We start from the raw sequence: 17,674 nt of genomic DNA, 5'->3' as shown, positions 1-17,674 counted from the left end.
TAGAAATCTGATTTCACTTTGACATAAAAGAGTTTTTGTTGGGTTTTTTTTAAAAAGCCAAATAAAATTGATCATGATTGATTTATTAAATCAGTACAAGGGTAAAGCATCCTTAAAACATACCTATATAGGCACTGTAAGGCCCACCAAAAACTGTCTGGGCTCCTGAAAGACCCATTTAGTTGTTACTTGCAAGATGTGGAATAAAATTATCAATGTTATGCATCTTTTTGGACCAGCTCAGACTAAATCTTGGAGTTGACAAGTGAAAAAATCCTGGTCTCTGAGTAGTTTCATTTTCAGTCTTGCTGTGGAAATGCACTCTCGTAAATTGCTGGCCTATTTTGAAAGGGGGTTTACATTTTGATACAGGCTTCATTTATTACAAAAGAAAAAATGAATGAAATGTGCATTTTTGCTTCTGTAACGAAGGGTGATTACAGTTTTAAAATGAAGGTTAAATATAAATGTGCTTGTCATTGCTTAAAAGCAAGCTGGACCATGTTTTTGCTGACCTGTGTGCGGCCCTCATTAGAGCTGGGTCCCCACAGAATAAGACCAAAGGTGAAATAAGATGCACTACTTTGTCCATAGGGGTCGCCAAAATGAAGCTGCCACTCTCAGTTTTGTAGTTTTGTGTTTGAATGGGTCAAAATATTAAAAAGAATAAACATTGAAACTACACAAGGATGAACTTAGCCTTTTTGTTTTTTTTTATAAATCAAATGACACAAAAGATTCAACCACTGCCTGCTAGCTGGGGGGTGGGGGGGTGGGGTGTTCAAAAAGTGGACCTTTTTCAGTTTCGTCACTCATTTTTGATTAAGAGAATAAAAAAGTGGTTCTAAGGACTTTTAAGGGCTTCCTAATGTGATCTGAGTTTTCGTTTAATATTTTGTAGGACTTAAGCGTATGTTGGACAAATTTCTGTGTTTATGGGATTTATTCACACACACAAAAAAAATAGCACAAACATAGACACAGTGGCTTGGACTTTCAGACATGCTCCCAATGGTTTCACTCTCTCACTCAGTACTTCCTCTATTAAAACCAGAATGCCAAACTAAAAGAGGAACAAACTGGGCTCTGAACTTCACTTTTGGTTTTGGGTCCTTGTGTGCAATAACTGTTTAAAAAGTCCTACATGAACAAATCATTCTTCAAAAGGCCTGATTTTTCCTTCAAATAATGACCACATTGATTAAATTGCGTGCAGTTTTCTTAAGGTTCATGCTGTGTTCAGATTGAATGCCAGATTTTAGTGAATGTTGCTCTGCAGCTCTCAAACAGCTGAGGAGGAGGTGTGACTTCCTCTAAAAAGCAGTCAATGCTTTATACAAGAGGATGATATTTTCATCATCACAGAAGCTACTCTTATAAGAATCCATGGTGTATAGACTCTCAAAAAGGGGAATCAGCACTCTAATTGTACCTCATGAGTAAAGGAAATGCATGTTACGTATGATTGGCTCATGCCATTCATTATACCCCTCCATCAGGAACTAACTGATCATAAGAATGTGACAATTGGATGTTTTGAGCACATTCGGGGTCTGGCTTATTTCTCACTTTCAGTTCCCTTTGGTGAAGTCAGTGCTCAGCAACATTACTTGCCTCTCTGTGAGGCAATAAGAAAAAGTTGACACTGATCACAAGCTGTAAGATTTAGGATTCTCATGCTACCTTGTTTACACGATGGACGGCTTTGTCATATCACCTGTAAGTGTCGCTGATTTTTTGGTTTGTTTGACCTTTGATAAAACATCGCAGTGATTATAGGGCAATGTAATGTAAAGATGTTTTCACCCAAGTAAGAATTTATTTAACTAAATGATTTTGACAACTTTCCTAAATAGACCTTGAAACCAACAATAATGAACTACCAACCTTGTTGCTGATGGTCTTGCTTTTGTAGGTCTGTAAGAGGGAGCAATATTCATTTAAGGCTGTTTCAGAACCGACCAAAAATCCTCGCAAGAGCTTTAATACCAATAGGATGTGTATTTGTTTGCTCTAAAGATAGAAAAACTTGAAAGTATCATTGAGCTTATAATAAAAGTGAGTTTGTCTGTGATTTTAGTTTTGCTGAATGTCATTTATATGCTCCATGACAAATAATAAAAAGGTGTTACAAAATTTTAAAAAACAATTTCTGTAAGAATAAGAAACTAAGAATCATTTTTGACTTTTTTTGCGAGGTAAAGAGACTTTTATCTTTTGTCTCTCTGGAATAAAAAATGATCATTTCCCACCTGTGTAGGCTCCAGAGGAAATCAATCCAAATGAACCAAAGGATTACAGACCGCCTGCAGAGCTGTACCCTTTTCTCACTAATGTTGGGGAGATTTATGATGGTGAGAAATTCAAATAATGCCATTCAAACACAGGTGAATTACACACTTCTTTCCTTACCTTCAGTGCCTTACTTTTTTTCACATTTCAGACCACAGATGGACCTTCCACTCTGAGCGCATTCAGGCTACGGACTTTGAAAATTCTCCGGTGAATCACCTCACAGAGCTTCAATCTGTGTCTCCTCAAACACTCATGCAGCCGTACCGCTACAGCAGCGAGCCTCTGGCCCTCCACCTGGACCCAACACTGGGAGCTCTCTCTGTGTCACCACAGGTAAGACTATGAGGAGAAATGAATCATGGCAGAATTTTAAACCCCCCCTTTTTTGAACTGTGTATGTGTGAGAAAATATTTATGCATATTTGTACTAAAACAGGGTCAGAATTAAGCATGTAGTAGTTTAGTAGTTTGTCCTTACAGGTATGAGATATATCAGTGATGTGCAAATGTTATATGAATAGGGATGAGGTGCTAAAATGTGCATATGAGCTATGTTGTTACACTTCCTAAAGAGGTTTTTTACACATGCACTTCTGAAAAAAAAAAGGAAAATTTAAGGGCAGCTGTCATTTTAAATCTCCCTGAGATGACAGTTCACGCATGTGTTTAGTTTTTCCTATGAGGCAGAGTGTGGGGGGTCTCAGGAGGCAAAACATAATGGAAGAAAAGTGTTGTGGAAATCCAAGACAGCACACAAAGCAGTTTAGTGAAACACTATAGTGAAACTTTTTAACCTCATATCAGTGCTGTGTGAATGGCTGCCCATAAGGTGGATAAAGGGGAGATCTCTCTAGGGTCTAATGAGGGGCCCATGAGGAGGTCAGCAAAATCATGGTCATGGATTTTATTTATTTATGCAGTAGTAAATCAAAGCATTTTAAAATGTAATTCCCTTTTAAAACAGAAATACCTTTTTTGTAATGCTTCCACTTGGAAAGTAATGTCAGACTTTATAGCCAAGCCATGATGTGAACAGGCGTGAAGATGCCAGAAAATAATGTAGAAGGAACCGAGACAACTTTAATAAAAGAATGATAAAATAATGCAAAAATTGTATAAAAGCACTAAAAATTGGCAGGAAAAGAGGTGAAAAGGGGTTACAGGATGGCAAAATGGATGAGCAAAAAAGTATCAAAAATGTGGTTATAAGTGATCAAAAAAAAGGAGTGAGAAGTGGTTACAAGGAAGGAAAAACTGGTTAAAAGAGGCACAAATGATAAAAGTGGCATTGACTTGTAAATGTAAATGTAAATAGGGAGCAAAAATGAGTTGAAAGAGGCAAAAAGAGTCAAAAAAAAGTTAAAAATGGGTTAGAAGTGGCAACAGTGATTCAAAAATGGCCAGATAAAGTTATAAAAAGGGGTTAAAGAAAAGTGTCAAAATGGGACTTAAGTGGTAAAATTGGTCAGAATAGTGGTGAAAAGGACAAAAATGGGTTGAAAGAGTCCAAAAGGGTAAAAAGTTTCTTTTAAAAATGTGTTTAAAGTGGCAAAGATATTTCAAAAATGGACAGGTAAAGCTATGCAAAGGGGTTTAAAATTGGCAAAAAAAATGGCTTAAAGAGGCACAAATGAGATTTAAAAAAGGGTTAAATTAGTTACTGCAATGCAAAAAGGGGCAAAATGGGTGGATAAATTTGAAAGGGATTTAAAACTGTTAACTGTTAAAGTGAAAAAAAAGTGATATAGATGAGGGAAACAGTGGACAAAATGGACAAAAGATGGGTTAAAAGAGACACAAATGAAATAAAAGTGGCAAAAATTGGTTACTACAGTGCAAAAAAAATGGCAAATGTAATGGAAAATGTGGAAAGAGGTTAAAAACTAGCAGAAATGGGCAAAAAGTATCAAAAACAGGAGGACAAATGGGTAAAAAAAGGGCCTAAATGGGTAAGAAACATGCAAGAATTGGCAGGAAAAGTGATGAAATGGGGGTCATTCATTGGAAAAAGAAATAGGTTGAAAGAGGCAATAAGGGTCAAATAGAATCAAAAATGGGTTTTAAGTGGCAAAGATGTTTAAAATGGTCAGGTAAAGTCATGAAAAGGGGTTAAAAACTGGCAAAAAGGGGGAAAAAAGAACCAAAATGTGTTAAAATTGACAAAAATGTTGCAAAATGGCCAGATAAAACCACTTCACTGGGTTTTTCAGGGGCCTAGCCAATTCTGTGGACAGGCCTGGCTATGAGCCTTTATTCGAGGTGTAAAAATCAGTGCTGATGCCAATAATGATGGGATAACATTTAAGCCAATGGCTAATTTTTTTTTCATTACTTCTTTTGGGATAACTGTCCTACAATGCCATCATGTCTATCATGTTTGACCACAAAAACAAAACAAAAAAAGTTTGTCCAAGACGTCACTACTTCTGCCCAATAACAAATCTCCTCTCTGAATAAGCTATTTGCTATAAATGCCAGCATCAAATTGATATGATACAACAAATAAACATCTGATGATGGCTGATATCTGTCAAAAGGGCTGACATTGTGTTCAACTAAAAATGATACCAAGTTAAAAGCTCTCTAACTACAATTATTAATAGTATCAACAAATGAGTTCAGAAGTGTGTACTAGTGAGCAGAAAAGACTATGAAGCAGCCATATTAAGTGTATGAATATAGCACTGATCATGTGATATAAATGTCATCCCCCTGCCTGCACAGAGGGAATATTTCTGGTATTTCCTGCTGTAATCACAGATTGGCTCACCCAAACTTTACATGTTCATGTTAATAGGAGAAATTCCTTGTAAAGTTGAAGTACAAATTCTGCCATTGTGTTCACACGTGCAGATCATTCAGAAATTTTGAGATGTTTTTAAAGGGAGTTTTTTTTGCATTTTTGAAAACACCTGATGACTTCAAATAACTATCATTTTGGACTATTTTGATTGCTACCAATAGAATTATTACTCAAAATACTTGCTGGAATTTCAATGAAGCAAACAGAAAATGATTCTCTATAATCTGTTTAACAGTGTGGGCAGTGGGGGATATTTTCACTGATATTATCATCCATTCCACACAGTCCTGCTGAGCACTGAGTTCTGTTTTGAAAGAGATACTTCCTCTTTTAAAACAATGAAGGCGTTTAGGTCAAAATGTCGGACAGTGGTTGCAGAAAAGTAAATACAACCTGCAGCAATCCTTTGTGTAAACACTGATTTGGACATTTTCTATCTACCTCCTGAAGATCCCATTTTACACATCAACCCTGTGCTACCAGTACCAATCCCCAGCCTCACCTGGTCAGTACTACTCCGAGGAGGAACCCAGAGGAGTCAGTCCTCCACTAGAGGTATCAGAAGGAGAGGATGAATATGGGGATCACAACCACCCCTCCTACAGGAGGGACACAAGTGAGTATCAACCATAACAGTTTGACTTAGAGAAACTAAACTCAGACTATTTCATGCTCGGTAAAGAAAAATCTAAATTTATTTTAATATGGTATTAATTAAGGAAGTTCCCCATTTAGGCCATATCCTGGATGAAAAAAAAAGAATTTTAAATTTTTCATGTTTTATTTAAAATCACCTTTACTTATAAACTGGCCAGACTTCAGTAACTTTAAAGCTTCTGTGAGGAACTTTTGCTTTGTGTTGATTTTGGCGCCCCCCTGTGATCAAAGTAGCTCATCTGACCTCCTCACTGATCTGTCCCTACACATTTGTAAGTAGTTTTTTTTTTTTTTTTTTCAGAGGGAAAAATAATTACCTGGCACACCAGAAAGACTGTTTCATATTTCCATGTCATAGGATATATTTCGCATAAATCTGGGTAACCTCCCAGGGAAACCTTTGGGAAAGGCAAGACTTAAAAGAAAATTCTGTAGGTGACTGGACGAATGTTCAGGCTGACACTGCCATAGTTTACAAATGGTGGAGTTTGCTGGTGGATAAAACTCATGATGGGGCCAGTTGGTAGCAGTGCAAAAACATCTTCTCCACCTTTCAGGGTTACTCTGTCCTTTTGTCTTAATAAAGAAATGTGGCCCAGTTCTGATAAAACTACCACTATAGCTACACTCAAGCTAATCACAGCACTCCCACAACCATATACAAGCTTATAGTACAACCAAACCCTGCTTAGAACTATTGCAAACTCATGCTGGAGCAGCTCTTCGTGATATCCTCTCTGCCATGAAGAGCTTTCACTTGGATCTCTTTCTTTCCAATTGTCCTTGTAACTCAGAAATTCAAAGCTGACGTCATCAAAAATGTGCCCTGACCTTGTAATTCCCACTTGTAAGTCAGTGCAACCCCCATTACTCCAGGTTACAGGCTTGTAGCAAATGCAATGCATTCAACTCAGGTGTGACGAGTTCTGACATCCAACTTCAGATGTAAATTTAACGCAGCATTAAATGAAATGTGGCCCAGATCTGATAAACTGCCACCATATTATAGCAACAGCCAAGCTATACACTACATCTGTGGCAGCCATTGCTATCGGCTCCCTGTGCAACTAAACCCTGCCCATAGCAACTACCTTGTTCTCCTCAAATGATGCTGATTGGTCAGAACCATTTTCAGACCTGGCACAGTCATTTAAGACTGGAGCTTTGCGAGATGGATTTGCCTGATGACAGACATGGAATCTGGCCAATCCACTTGCTTTACAAGGTTAGAAAAATAAAATAAGGATTCTTAATGTAAAGGAAAAAGGCAGTTTCTTTAGAATATTTTTCAAACATACTGCATATCTCATGCATCAGTTATGGGAATACAAAATTTAGAAATAGAAATAGACAAGTGTGCCACTGATTTTCTTTTGCCTTTGTAGGTTATAGAAAGACATTGGTATTAACCACTTTATTTCACAGCCAGCCAAAAACTACACAAGGTAGCTTTAAATAATTTACTGTTGTTTTTTGCAATCCTGATATCAAATTAAAGCCAGTAAAAAAACGTACCTTTTCTTTGTCTTCCCAATCCAGGCAACAGGAAGAAAATCCGCCTGTACCAGTTCCTCCTGGACTTGCTCAAAAACGGGGATATGAGAGACAGCATCTGGTGGGTGGACCAGGACAAAGGCATCTTCCAGTTCTCCACAAAGCACAAAGAAGCTCTGGCCAATCACTGGGGTATTCAGAAAGGAAACCGCAAGAAAATGACCTATCAAAAAATGGCTCGAGCCCTGAGGAACTATGGTAAAACTGGAGAGATCAAAAAAGTCAAAAAGAAGCTGACTTATCAGTTCAGTGAAGAAGTGCTGAGGAACCAGTATGTGCGCCAGTATCCTCACTAAGGGAACAAAGCCTGTCCATCATTATGATGAAATCCCAAATCTAACCAGGGATCGGTTTGTCCTGCTTGCAGTTTCACTTGGTTTTACTAACAAGTTTTCTCTCCTATTTATTAGTTATGCCAGTGTACAATTCTATGTGGCTTCATCTGTCATATAAAATCCTTCATTTCAAATTCACAGGAGGTTTGTGTGTTTTTGTCTATTTTTACAGGGATTATACAGTACATTGATTCAGTTTTAAATACAGATTTTAAAAATAATCTGTTTATACACACCACTTAGTCACGGATGTGTTTGAAAAAGAAAATGCCAGTCCAGTCCCATGAGTCAGTATAGCTGATGTCACCACTAATGGAAGTATTTGTTTTGCTAGCTTCCAATTTGAGGGCGTTGGCAAACAAGCTGTCATTAGCTGTCCAAATCAGATGAAAATCCCCTATGGCAATCAGTCTTCAGCCTTTGCTGGAATGACACTGGAATGAAAGGGATTTTTTGTGTTAGAACTATAGCTAAGAAAATGACAAAGTGAAACTAACAGTCATTACAGTGGGAGATCTTCATGGTTATGGGTTACTGTTGTAAACTCTCTTGTCTTAAGATCACCTTCGCTTTGCTGGTAGCATAACGTGGATGCCATACAATTCATCTTGATGTTTTTATGACAGCCTGTGTTGTCATTTTCAGTGGGGCAACTCCACTTCCAACAAGACAAACATTACAAGCAGTGGTGGTTTTACCAGTTTTGGGACCCTAGGCAAACACAGACATGGGGCTCTCCACATCCATTGTTCTCTCCCCTTTTAGATTCTTTTTTATTAACTAAAGTCCTACCTGTATTTTGTTCAGCAATGTTTTTGTACAGAAATGTCTGGTTAGTTTATTCCATTTGGAGACTCAAAATGAGCATCTGGCATCCAAATGACAACAAAGTAATGTAGCCCTGAATTTTCATGTTTATTTCAAAAACAAAGGACAATTTACTCCAAAAAAAAAAAAGTTTGATTCTGGTTTTTTTTTCTTCTTCTTTTCTTGGTCATGTTTTACCAACCCACCCCCCTATAAAGTGGCTCAATATATTTTATTTGTGAATATATTTGTATAAACTCTGTTTTAAAATATTTGGTAAAATAACAGTTAGACCAAATGACTTCTTTTGGTGTTTTTCAAATGAAAAACTAAAAAAGGAAGTCTTACCTCACACAAATATTTATTTGGGCTGACAAAATATTATTAACAATTTTAATTGTAATTAATCTCAGGATTTCTGTAGTTAATTGCAATTAATCACATCTTTTTTAATCACATTCTAAAATTGCACTATTTTGTGTGTAAAACTGTTTTGTGTCCTTTTTTGATTTTTCTACTGTCTTAAACTGAGGGTTATTGACTTACAGTTTGGATACAGACCTGCTTTTAAGACTTTAACATGTACTTAACTACAGAAAAAGGAACTTGTTGTGGATTGAAAGGAAATTGAACAGTAAAAAAAAAATAAAAGTTTCATATAATAAGGTGCAGATGACTTACAACTTGTCCACTGCGCCATCTTTAAGTTGTTGTTTTTTTTTTTTTTTAAGTGAAATTAAACATTAAGGAGCAGGGGTGGACTTATTTTACATTGCTGTGACTGTAAGGGAGACACTATGTGGATTAACCAAGGTTTGTAGAAAGGGACAATAACGCATGCAGTTAATTGCAATTCAAAAAATTAGTTCACTAATTGATGATCATAGTTGATTGTAATTCATCTTGACAACCATAATATTACATTTTATCTTTGAAGCTTTAATGCCAGTTTAATGTGACCAAGCTTATTTTGTTTACTGAGCTTTTAATGAGTGTGTTAACCCTTTAAAATTTTAAACAGCCAGGACACAGGCTGGTGCGGAAGAACGGGTTGAGTTAGTCATGTGTTTAGGGGACCCCTAGTGGTCCGGACCCAAGGCAATCACCTTCCTTTGCCTAATGGTAAAGTCTACCTACAAGTGGCACTACTGAGTGAAGAGGCAAGGCAACCTTTTGGGTGATTATCTAGATTACTTAAGGACAGATCAAAATTTTTCACAGGATGGTTAAGGGAAGATGGCCCAAAATAAGTTAGTCTGAAACCTTCAACATATATGTACAGCAACACTCAGATCAAAGAGACACAGAAAAAATGAACATAGTCTGAAAGTGCCATAAAGTTATATGACAATGATGGCAATGAGATAGATAGATAGATAGATAGATAGATAGATAGATAGATAGATAGATATGTTTGTTAGCTGAGCATTTTTTTATTGTGACACATCAAGCTGTAAATTTTGTTAAACTGACCTACTTATAGTGAATCTAGGATCAATATTTTGATTGTTTCCAGAGGAACATGACAGTTCCTGGTGAGATTTTTCATTATTCTAATAGAGTGGGTTAAAATGTTCCCCGTCAGAGGCATTCTCACTAACAAACCTCATCAAACTATTTAGCCTTGATTCATTTAAAAAAATCCGTAACAATGTTACCCGCGATAGCTGACTCTTAAGTAAATTCATGTAACAACATGCCGGCAGCAGTAATTTCATTATCACGTTTCTGTTCCAGGATTTAAACAAAGTACAAACGGTTGAGCAGTCCTTTTTGCACCACCCAGCCACCGTTTCCGCTGACGTCACTCAAAAATCAGCCAATAACAGACCAATCATTGTTTCTGTGCGAATTTCAAACGCCGTCCATTCAGCAGTTGAACGGGTAGCTGGACAACTGCAGACACACAAATGTAAATCCGTTGTTTTAGTTATTACACATTTTTTTAGCCTATAGAAATAGTTTTAAGCATATTAGCTCTCTGCAGTGACAACATGAGGGTGAGGTGAGTACTGAAATCATTTTACGAACTTGTGCTTCAAAAGTTAGCGATGTTTTAAGTAGTATCAGTTAGCTTACGCGTCCTGATAAGGCTGTTTGTTCTAGATAACGCTAGGTTAGCTTCAAAATAGGCACACATGTTCAGCCATTATCGCCCTAGACGGAGAACATGTCCACAAATGCTGTTGTCAGGAATTGGGAACACGGTTTTAAGGTCCTTAGAGTTATAATGCAGCGAAACAAAGCTAACGTTAGCCTCCTGGGTGGGTGTCAATTTTGAGCTACATTATGTTAGCCCTTTTCTGCTATCTTTTTTGTTTGTTTGTTTTTGCTCAATTCGCTAACGTTAAAGCTTTCCACGATACTAGAACTCCCAAATTATAGTATTTTAACAAATTTTACCAATACCCGTTTAGATACAAAGGCTAAAAGTTGAATTATCAGTCACCAATATTAAGCAATTCTTCTCAAAATACAAGATGTAAGCAAACACCTGCTCACGGACCTTAAATAGATGTAGCATTTCCACACTGCTGCTGATTAAATATTTATGATTGTATAGTTCCAAAACATATGGTTTTGAAATGTAGTGTGTGATCCAAAATATTGACCGTAGTTCATACTGAACTATTTTGACTGGTAAATGAAAGTGTTTTGAGCACTGACCCCCTTGAACCACTGCTCTTCTACAGTGAGGTCCATGCTGCAGAGTCTGTTGCCTACCTCAACAGAGCACTGGTCAGGCTGCAGGATATTTGGGAAGAAATTGGGATCCCAGAGGAGCAACGAGTACAGAGAACCAATGATGTTCACAAGCACATTAAAGTTAGTTTTGCATAAGATTGGATGAAGTAAATCTGGTTGTGAAATTTACAGAACATGTTGACTGTTTTATTCTGCTTCTATTACAGGGTTTGCTTGACCTCATGATTGCTGAAGAAGAGGAGCTCAAAAAGAGACTCCTGAAAAGCATAGAGTCCTGTCATAAAGAGCTGAGTCATTTGTGCAGTGAGCTTCAGCTGCCCCCTTTTGAGGTACAGTCCCACCTGAGTGTCTTATTTAAGCCTGCACCAAAATGTTTGATATTTTTGGACTAACTTTTCTATTTCTGTGAAGGAGGAGAATGGCTGCACCATGCTGCAAATAGAGAGAAACAGCCGCACGCGTCTAGAAGTGATGAAGGAGCATAAGAAGCAAAGAATGGATGAGCTTAAAGGCCTAATTAGCAAAGACAGTGAGCTGTGTGATATTATGTGCACTACACCATTTTGCATTGACCCAGAGTCCATCCCGTCAGTGAAGCAGCTGGAGTCATATCGTGCCTACCTGGATGATCTGACAAAGGAGAAGGTATTCCCACCTTTCTGTTTATTTTCCTTTTTTTCATTACATTTCTTACATTTTCTCATATGCATTGAAACCAATCTTGTCTTTTCAGGAGCGTCGTCATTATGAGTTCGTCAGTGTCAAAAAGGAGATCAGCACATGCATGGAGGATTTGGAGCGGCAGCCAGAGACCAGTTTTGAGATGGATGTGATGTGTGAAGATGAGGAGGCATTTTGTTTGTCCAGTGACAACATTGCTGCTCTGAAACAACTCCTCAGTCAGGTGTGTTTTGTTTCATGTGCATCCAGATGTTGGTTTAATCTTTAAGACTCCACATTAATTCTCATAGCTGCAAATTATATCGAATGTATAATTTTGGCTTTCCCCCAGTTACAAGAAGACAAGGCACAGAATGAGCTCCGCTGCTCAGCTCTCCGTACAAAGATCCAGGAGCTGTGGGAAAGACTTCAGATTCCCCATGAGGAGAGGGCAGCCCTTTCAGAGCATATGGTCAAGTCAAAAAAGAGAAACATTGAGGCAGTAAGAAATCTACTTTTATACAGTCATTAATAAAATATTTCTGACAACACAGCATTTTTCCTTGAAGAACCTCGAACACCTCCATAACTCGCACGACTGTTGGACAATTTGTCTTTTTTTCAGCTCCAGGCCGAGGCCCAGCGTCTTCAGGTGTTGAAAATGCAGAGCATGAAAAGTGTTATAGAAGCCATTAGAGCTGAAATCGCCCTTTTCTGGGAGAGATGCTTCTACAGCCAAGAACAGCAACAAGCATTCATTGCATATCATTCTGGTAATGGTCTGCTTTTTAACAACAAAGTCATTATTGATAATAAACCACTTAAAGGGATTGTGGGTTTCAGTGCATTTATTTATAACTCTACAGAGGATTTCACTGAGGAGCTTCTTGAAATCCATGAGGCTGAGGTCAGGGCTCTGAAGAAATGTTATGAAGACCACAGAGAACTCTTTGAGGGGGTCCATAAATGGCAGGAGAGCTGGACCCTGTACTTGGAGCTTGATGTAAGTTTAGCCCCTTGTCAATTTAGTCTGAAGGAATGTAAACACGTCTCTTATTGTGATCACATTCTTGTACTTTTCATGTTAGAAAAAGGCAAATGACCCCACAAGGTTCAACAACAGGGGTGGAAACCTTCTGAAAGAAGAGAAGCAGAGGACTGACCTGCAGAAAAGCTTACCAAAGGTGAGAAATGCTGAAATATGGATAGATAAAACACTAGTAAACTTTGGTGTATAGATAGTCTGTGATCTGGCAGACAGATCTATACACCATCATAGATAAAGATGGTGTATAAATCTAGCAGACAGATCTATACGCCATCTATATCTACAATGGTTTTGAAATATGACTTGTAAATGATATCGACTAACAGTCATCTGTACACGCTAAAGCTAGTAACATAGCATACGTCAAGTCAGTGTTTCCTGTTTGCTTCAGCTGGAAAAAGTTCTGAAAGCCCAAATAGATATTTGGGAGCAAGAAAACGGCAAAGAATTCCAGGTCAATGGACAGAAATTCCTGGAATATGTTCAGCAGCAGTGGGATAACCATCACACTGAGAAGGAGAAAGAAAAACTGGAGAGGGTAATTTAACTACATTCTTCAAAATCTGCATAAGTTCTTTTATGAAAGCTGTGATGCCAATTTTAATCATTTCCTTTTTTTTTTTTGCTTGAAATAGCAACTAAAGAAAACTAAACAGACACAGGAGGACATGTTGTATGGGACTACCATGAGAACACCATCAAAGAGGCGGATAGCAGGGACTCCCACACCTGGAAAAATGAGAAAGGTTAGATTTAAAGTTGTTTTTTCATGTGTGATTTATGGTTCTGTCATAAAACTGAGTGAATAGAATCCAAAGTTGACCCGCTTTTGTCTTCTTTTTTTCTTTTTTTTAGCTTAATGGCACCTCGACTATGTCCACTCCAAACAGCTTCCTGTGTTCAGGCCTCGGTGGAACCATGTGCCAGTCCTCCATCCAGAAACCCCCTCTGTCTGCAAGCAAGGTATGCTCACAGCCTACTTTTTAGACACAGCTTGCTGAGGAAAAACACTCACGACCTGTACCAGCCACAGAGTCGAGGACAGTTCAGTTTGGTCTTCATGTTACATTAAGCCGTGTTTCCATCAGGGGGTCTGATTTGATTCAGTTCGGTTTGGTATGGTTTGGTACGCTAAACCCCAAAATAGTTTGCGTTTCCACAGACACCCATGCTCTCACTTGGGTGGGCGGGGCTGTGAAAGCATGCATGTAAAGTCACAGACAGCGCAAGTCAGCTGTTCCAGCTGCAGAGTTATAGAAAGTATGAGTGACAGAAATAAGTCAGGAATAAGCAGTAAACAGCTTTATTTCAGCTGAAGGTGCTTTTTAAAAAAATAACTACATCTTACTGATGTTAATTGCTGTCAGTAAAGATCCTCAGCTGATGGAATACGTGTACAAAGATGGTTTGAGTCGTAACGCTACGTTAATATGTGAATATATCTAGTCTAGAACAGTTTACATGACAAAATATGAAAGTTTAGAGCTGTACTGTGAGAATTCGCCGCATTAAAAATAAAGTAAAAGTTGAGCTGGTGTTAAAATCAAGCTAGATTCAGCCAGAAATCCGGGGTCCGCTGATCTCGTTTCAAAATAGTCTGCGGCCTGAAGTTTTACAAGCCCGTTCAACAACCACAGAGCGATGTTTTCACAGGTTACCTAACGTAAGACGTAGATGAATAACTAGTTACAGATGAGAAAGAACTGTTCTAAGGCTTCATATTCACAAAACTTCTGCATTAATTTAGTTTCTCATCCATCGTGGATGGATCAGGCTGATGTGAGCCTTTGGGCTTTGCTTTGTGTACTTAAAATCATCCAGATAAACGTCAGGAAACTTGATTTGTGGCCAGATATCAATATCCATAGACAAGGAAACAGTCTGGATCTCCATCAAGTCCAAATATTTCCCATTTAGGCAGATATTGGTCCATTTTTCTCCCGTTTTCACCTGCTTCTCACAGCGCAGACTTCCGTGTTTGAAGCCTGGAGGCGAGCAGCTGAGTCGCACGCTGATGTGACGTCAGTGCAGCCCCTATTGTTGTGTGTGTAGCTCCACCTTTTTGGTATGGTTAGGTAAGATTGGTACCCCTACGGAAGGGTGCCGAAAAGTGGGACCGTAGGGGTTGTTTTTTTTGGGACCCTTTCTCTATGGAAACGCCAAAAAAATGCGTGCCATACCGCACCGAACTGAGCCAGACCGCTCGGTGGAAATGACCTATAAGTTTATAATTCCCTCTGTATGGTCATAGACTAAGGAAGTCGTAATATAATCTTTTTTTTTAACAGAGGACTTGTTAAAGGTGTTGACCATTTGTTAGTATTTCTTTTTGCATGTTTGGATATATTTTCTGCATTGTTGGTCAATATGTAACGTGCACATAAATTAAGCAGAGAGCTCCTATTTCTTCACCAAATAAGATAAAATAATCAGATTGAGTCTTTTATGTTGCATGATTGTAGGATCAGTCTCGTGCTTTTTAAAGTCCATTTAGAAAAACAATGTTTATGTTTTAGGGTCTTGGCTTGCGAACCCCTGGACATGCAAGGACTCCCCGTTTACTCGACCGAAACAAGGAAAACATCTCTCATCTCAATAGGAACACTCCGAGTGGCACACTAAGGTCTCAGGATACTCAAGATCACACCTTCACCTTTAACTCTATTGCTGGCTCCTATACGGAATTTGCGGTAAATGCGGTTTTACATCTGTTTAGAGTATAACTGAAAAGAAACACTTCATTATACCTCAGAAAGAAAATAAATAATAAAGTTTTTTTTTTTCCTTGGAGAACATCAGCTCCATCATAAACCTCTAAGATTCATATATATTAAAGCCTGTAGGATGTAGATGTTGAGTAAATGTTGTACATCAAAACATGCTTTACCTGGCCTTTAAAGGCTTTAAAGTTACATTTTTTAATCAGAATTTATTCCACTGTGCTGCAATAAATGCAACATTTCCCTTACTTTTATACAAAACTCCTAGATAATGTTTTTGAAGGAGTTATGGCAAAAAGGTAGCAGGTCAGCCATGTGGAAAATGATCAGTGAAAGGACTGATGGCACTTTGACAAAATTTAAAAAAGAACAAATTAAACCATTGTTTACATCTGTCACGGCAGCTTAATTCAAATTTATTATTAATCATTTCATTATAGAACAAACAAATTGAGGATGAATACCGGGCTCCTTTAGTGAGTTCAGAAAATCAGGACATTTTACATAGGATCTAATTTTTTCCCCCTCTTTCAATTAAAAAGCTAACAAATTAAAGAATAAACCACTTAGCGAAGCACACTGATCTACAGACAGAGAGAAATAGCTTACAATATTAATTCACTGCATCACATTTATGTTGCACCCTATGAATGAACATAAACGCAGACAAAAGAAATCAAAATAAAAGCATGATCAGAATACAGATGCACCATGAAGACACGCCAATCCAACAATTGATTCAAAATAAAGTTTCATCTGGAACTAGAGGGATGGTTAATGCCAATAGTTGGTCCTTTTTATATGGATCTACACACTTGATACTGTGTGCACCTGCCTCTCTCTAACTGCATGCCTGGAAGTCCTCCTTCAGACTTGCACTGTCCCTGTGTTTATTAGCTGCAGAGGCTGGTACCGCTGAGGATAACTTGAAGTAAATACTGTAGTTTTAAACTGAAATAAAGAAAATATAGTCGTAATGTCACGGATCAGAGGAAGGGGGATTAAATCTCAGTTTGCTAGGAGTCTAATGGAGGAGGCATTCAGTGGTAGTGTGATTTCAGAACAGGTGGTGTTGGTGACTAATGTGTTAACTTAAAAAAATGTAACTCTAAGTAATAAACAGAATAAACTTAACAGGACATTATTTCAGATTAAACTGTACTGGCATACACCCTTAAAAGAAAAACAATGTGAACCAGTTATACTTTAATACCAGAGTGTGCAAATGGCTGCTGCTACTGTTCACTTTGAGTTAATACCAAATCCTTTATTTTGATTAAATGTTTAAAGCATGTTTTTACCCACTTCAAACCAGATCACTTTTTAGATATTTGGAGTCAGAATATCTTTAATCAAAGTGAAGAAATTTGTATATGCAAACATCACTATTGTCCTGTACATCTTACTACTTGCGTATATTTTTACAGCTTCAGTTTGAACAAAGATACTGATGGGTATTTATTTATTTTTTCCTTTGCAGAGAGACCTCTCAAAAGCATCTAAATCAAATATGAAGTCAGGACTGCTGAACTCCACCGTCAGTCATCAGTGATGGATCAAAGCTGCCTCCAAACACTGCCATAGTTTGGTGCAGTTTTATATGGTGGGCAGAAGGAGGACTTCATTGAAACTTCTTACAAAAATTGTAAATATTTAAATCTCTGTCAACATCTTTTCTTTGTCTGTCCTGTTCTAGATTTTTTATTTCAGGGTTACTGCTGAATTTTTCTCTGCTGTAAGTTTTTTTGGCAGGTTAGCTGTGTTTGTACCAGTGCATTGAGCTTTTTATTTTACTTTTTTCAAAGGATTTTACAGCCTTTTAAGCGAAACATTACCATATCTAGAGCACTACATTGTGTTAGTAGTGTAGCAGTAGCCAGTACTCAGTGATTTTCTATTTTTAGCTGGAATGACAGCTCTGCACAAACATCACATTTTAAGTGCTTTTTTAATAATCAAGCTGTAAATAAACATTTTAAAAAATGTTCATCCTCTCCCTCTTTGCCTTTTTTGATTTTAAACAGTGCTCACTGTTTCTAGTTTCTCAACTCTCAGTTAAGGTCGAGGGGCTCTATTTTGACCTCTTATT

General features: G+C 37.8%; 2 protein-coding genes across 3 annotated transcripts; both read left to right on the top strand.

Moving 5' to 3' along the window:
• Window positions 1–1,590: 1,590 nt before the first annotated feature.
• On the top strand, window positions 1,591–7,782 carry spi1a (Spi-1 proto-oncogene a). Its single transcript, XM_041796748.1, has 5 exons — window positions 1,591–1,719; window positions 2,261–2,354; window positions 2,444–2,628; window positions 5,549–5,714; window positions 7,295–7,782. The coding sequence occupies exons 1-5, from the start codon at window positions 1,696–1,698 to the stop codon at window positions 7,603–7,605; spliced, it is 780 nt and encodes a 259-aa protein (XP_041652682.1). The 5' UTR covers window positions 1,591–1,695; the 3' UTR covers window positions 7,606–7,782.
• A 2,527-nt stretch (window positions 7,783–10,309) lies between these two features.
• On the top strand, window positions 10,310–17,531 carry LOC121515756 (protein regulator of cytokinesis 1-like). Of its 2 annotated transcripts, none has more exons than XM_041796726.1 (14): window positions 10,310–10,456; window positions 11,145–11,277; window positions 11,364–11,486; window positions 11,569–11,802; window positions 11,891–12,061; window positions 12,170–12,319; window positions 12,443–12,590; window positions 12,684–12,820; window positions 12,906–13,001; window positions 13,257–13,403; window positions 13,501–13,611; window positions 13,721–13,828; window positions 15,382–15,488; window positions 17,066–17,531. In XM_041796726.1, the coding sequence occupies exons 1-14, from the start codon at window positions 10,446–10,448 to the stop codon at window positions 17,097–17,099; spliced, it is 1,710 nt and encodes a 569-aa protein (XP_041652660.1). In that variant the 5' UTR covers window positions 10,310–10,445; the 3' UTR covers window positions 17,100–17,531. The 2 variants fall into 2 exon arrangements, with proteins under 2 accessions (XP_041652660.1, XP_041652659.1); XM_041796725.1 differs by having other exon boundaries at window positions 15,382–15,555.
• The last annotated feature ends 143 nt before the right edge of the window (window positions 17,532–17,674 follow it).

The sequence above is a fragment of the Cheilinus undulatus genome, linkage group 9 (assembly GCF_018320785.1).
Source record: "Cheilinus undulatus linkage group 9, ASM1832078v1, whole genome shotgun sequence".
Classification (NCBI taxonomy): Eukaryota; Metazoa; Chordata; class Actinopteri; order Labriformes; family Labridae; genus Cheilinus; species Cheilinus undulatus.
This window is presented reverse-complemented; position numbering and strand designations above follow the sequence as displayed.

Excerpts from the sequence above, each read along its gene's own strand:
- spi1a (XM_041796748.1), top strand. The coding sequence starts at position 1,696 with ATGGACGGCTTTGTCATATCACCT. Across the intron at positions 2,355-2,443 it reads TGTTGGGGAGATTTATGATG|ACCACAGATGGACCTTCCAC; the intron begins GTGAGAAATTCA and ends TTCACATTTCAG. Across the intron at positions 5,715-7,294 it reads CTCCTACAGGAGGGACACAA|GCAACAGGAAGAAAATCCGC; the intron begins GTGAGTATCAAC and ends TTCCCAATCCAG.
- LOC121515756 (XM_041796725.1), top strand. Across the intron at positions 11,278-11,363 it reads ATGTTCACAAGCACATTAAA|GGTTTGCTTGACCTCATGAT; the intron begins GTTAGTTTTGCA and ends CTTCTATTACAG. Across the intron at positions 12,062-12,169 it reads TGAAACAACTCCTCAGTCAG|TTACAAGAAGACAAGGCACA; the intron begins GTGTGTTTTGTT and ends GCTTTCCCCCAG.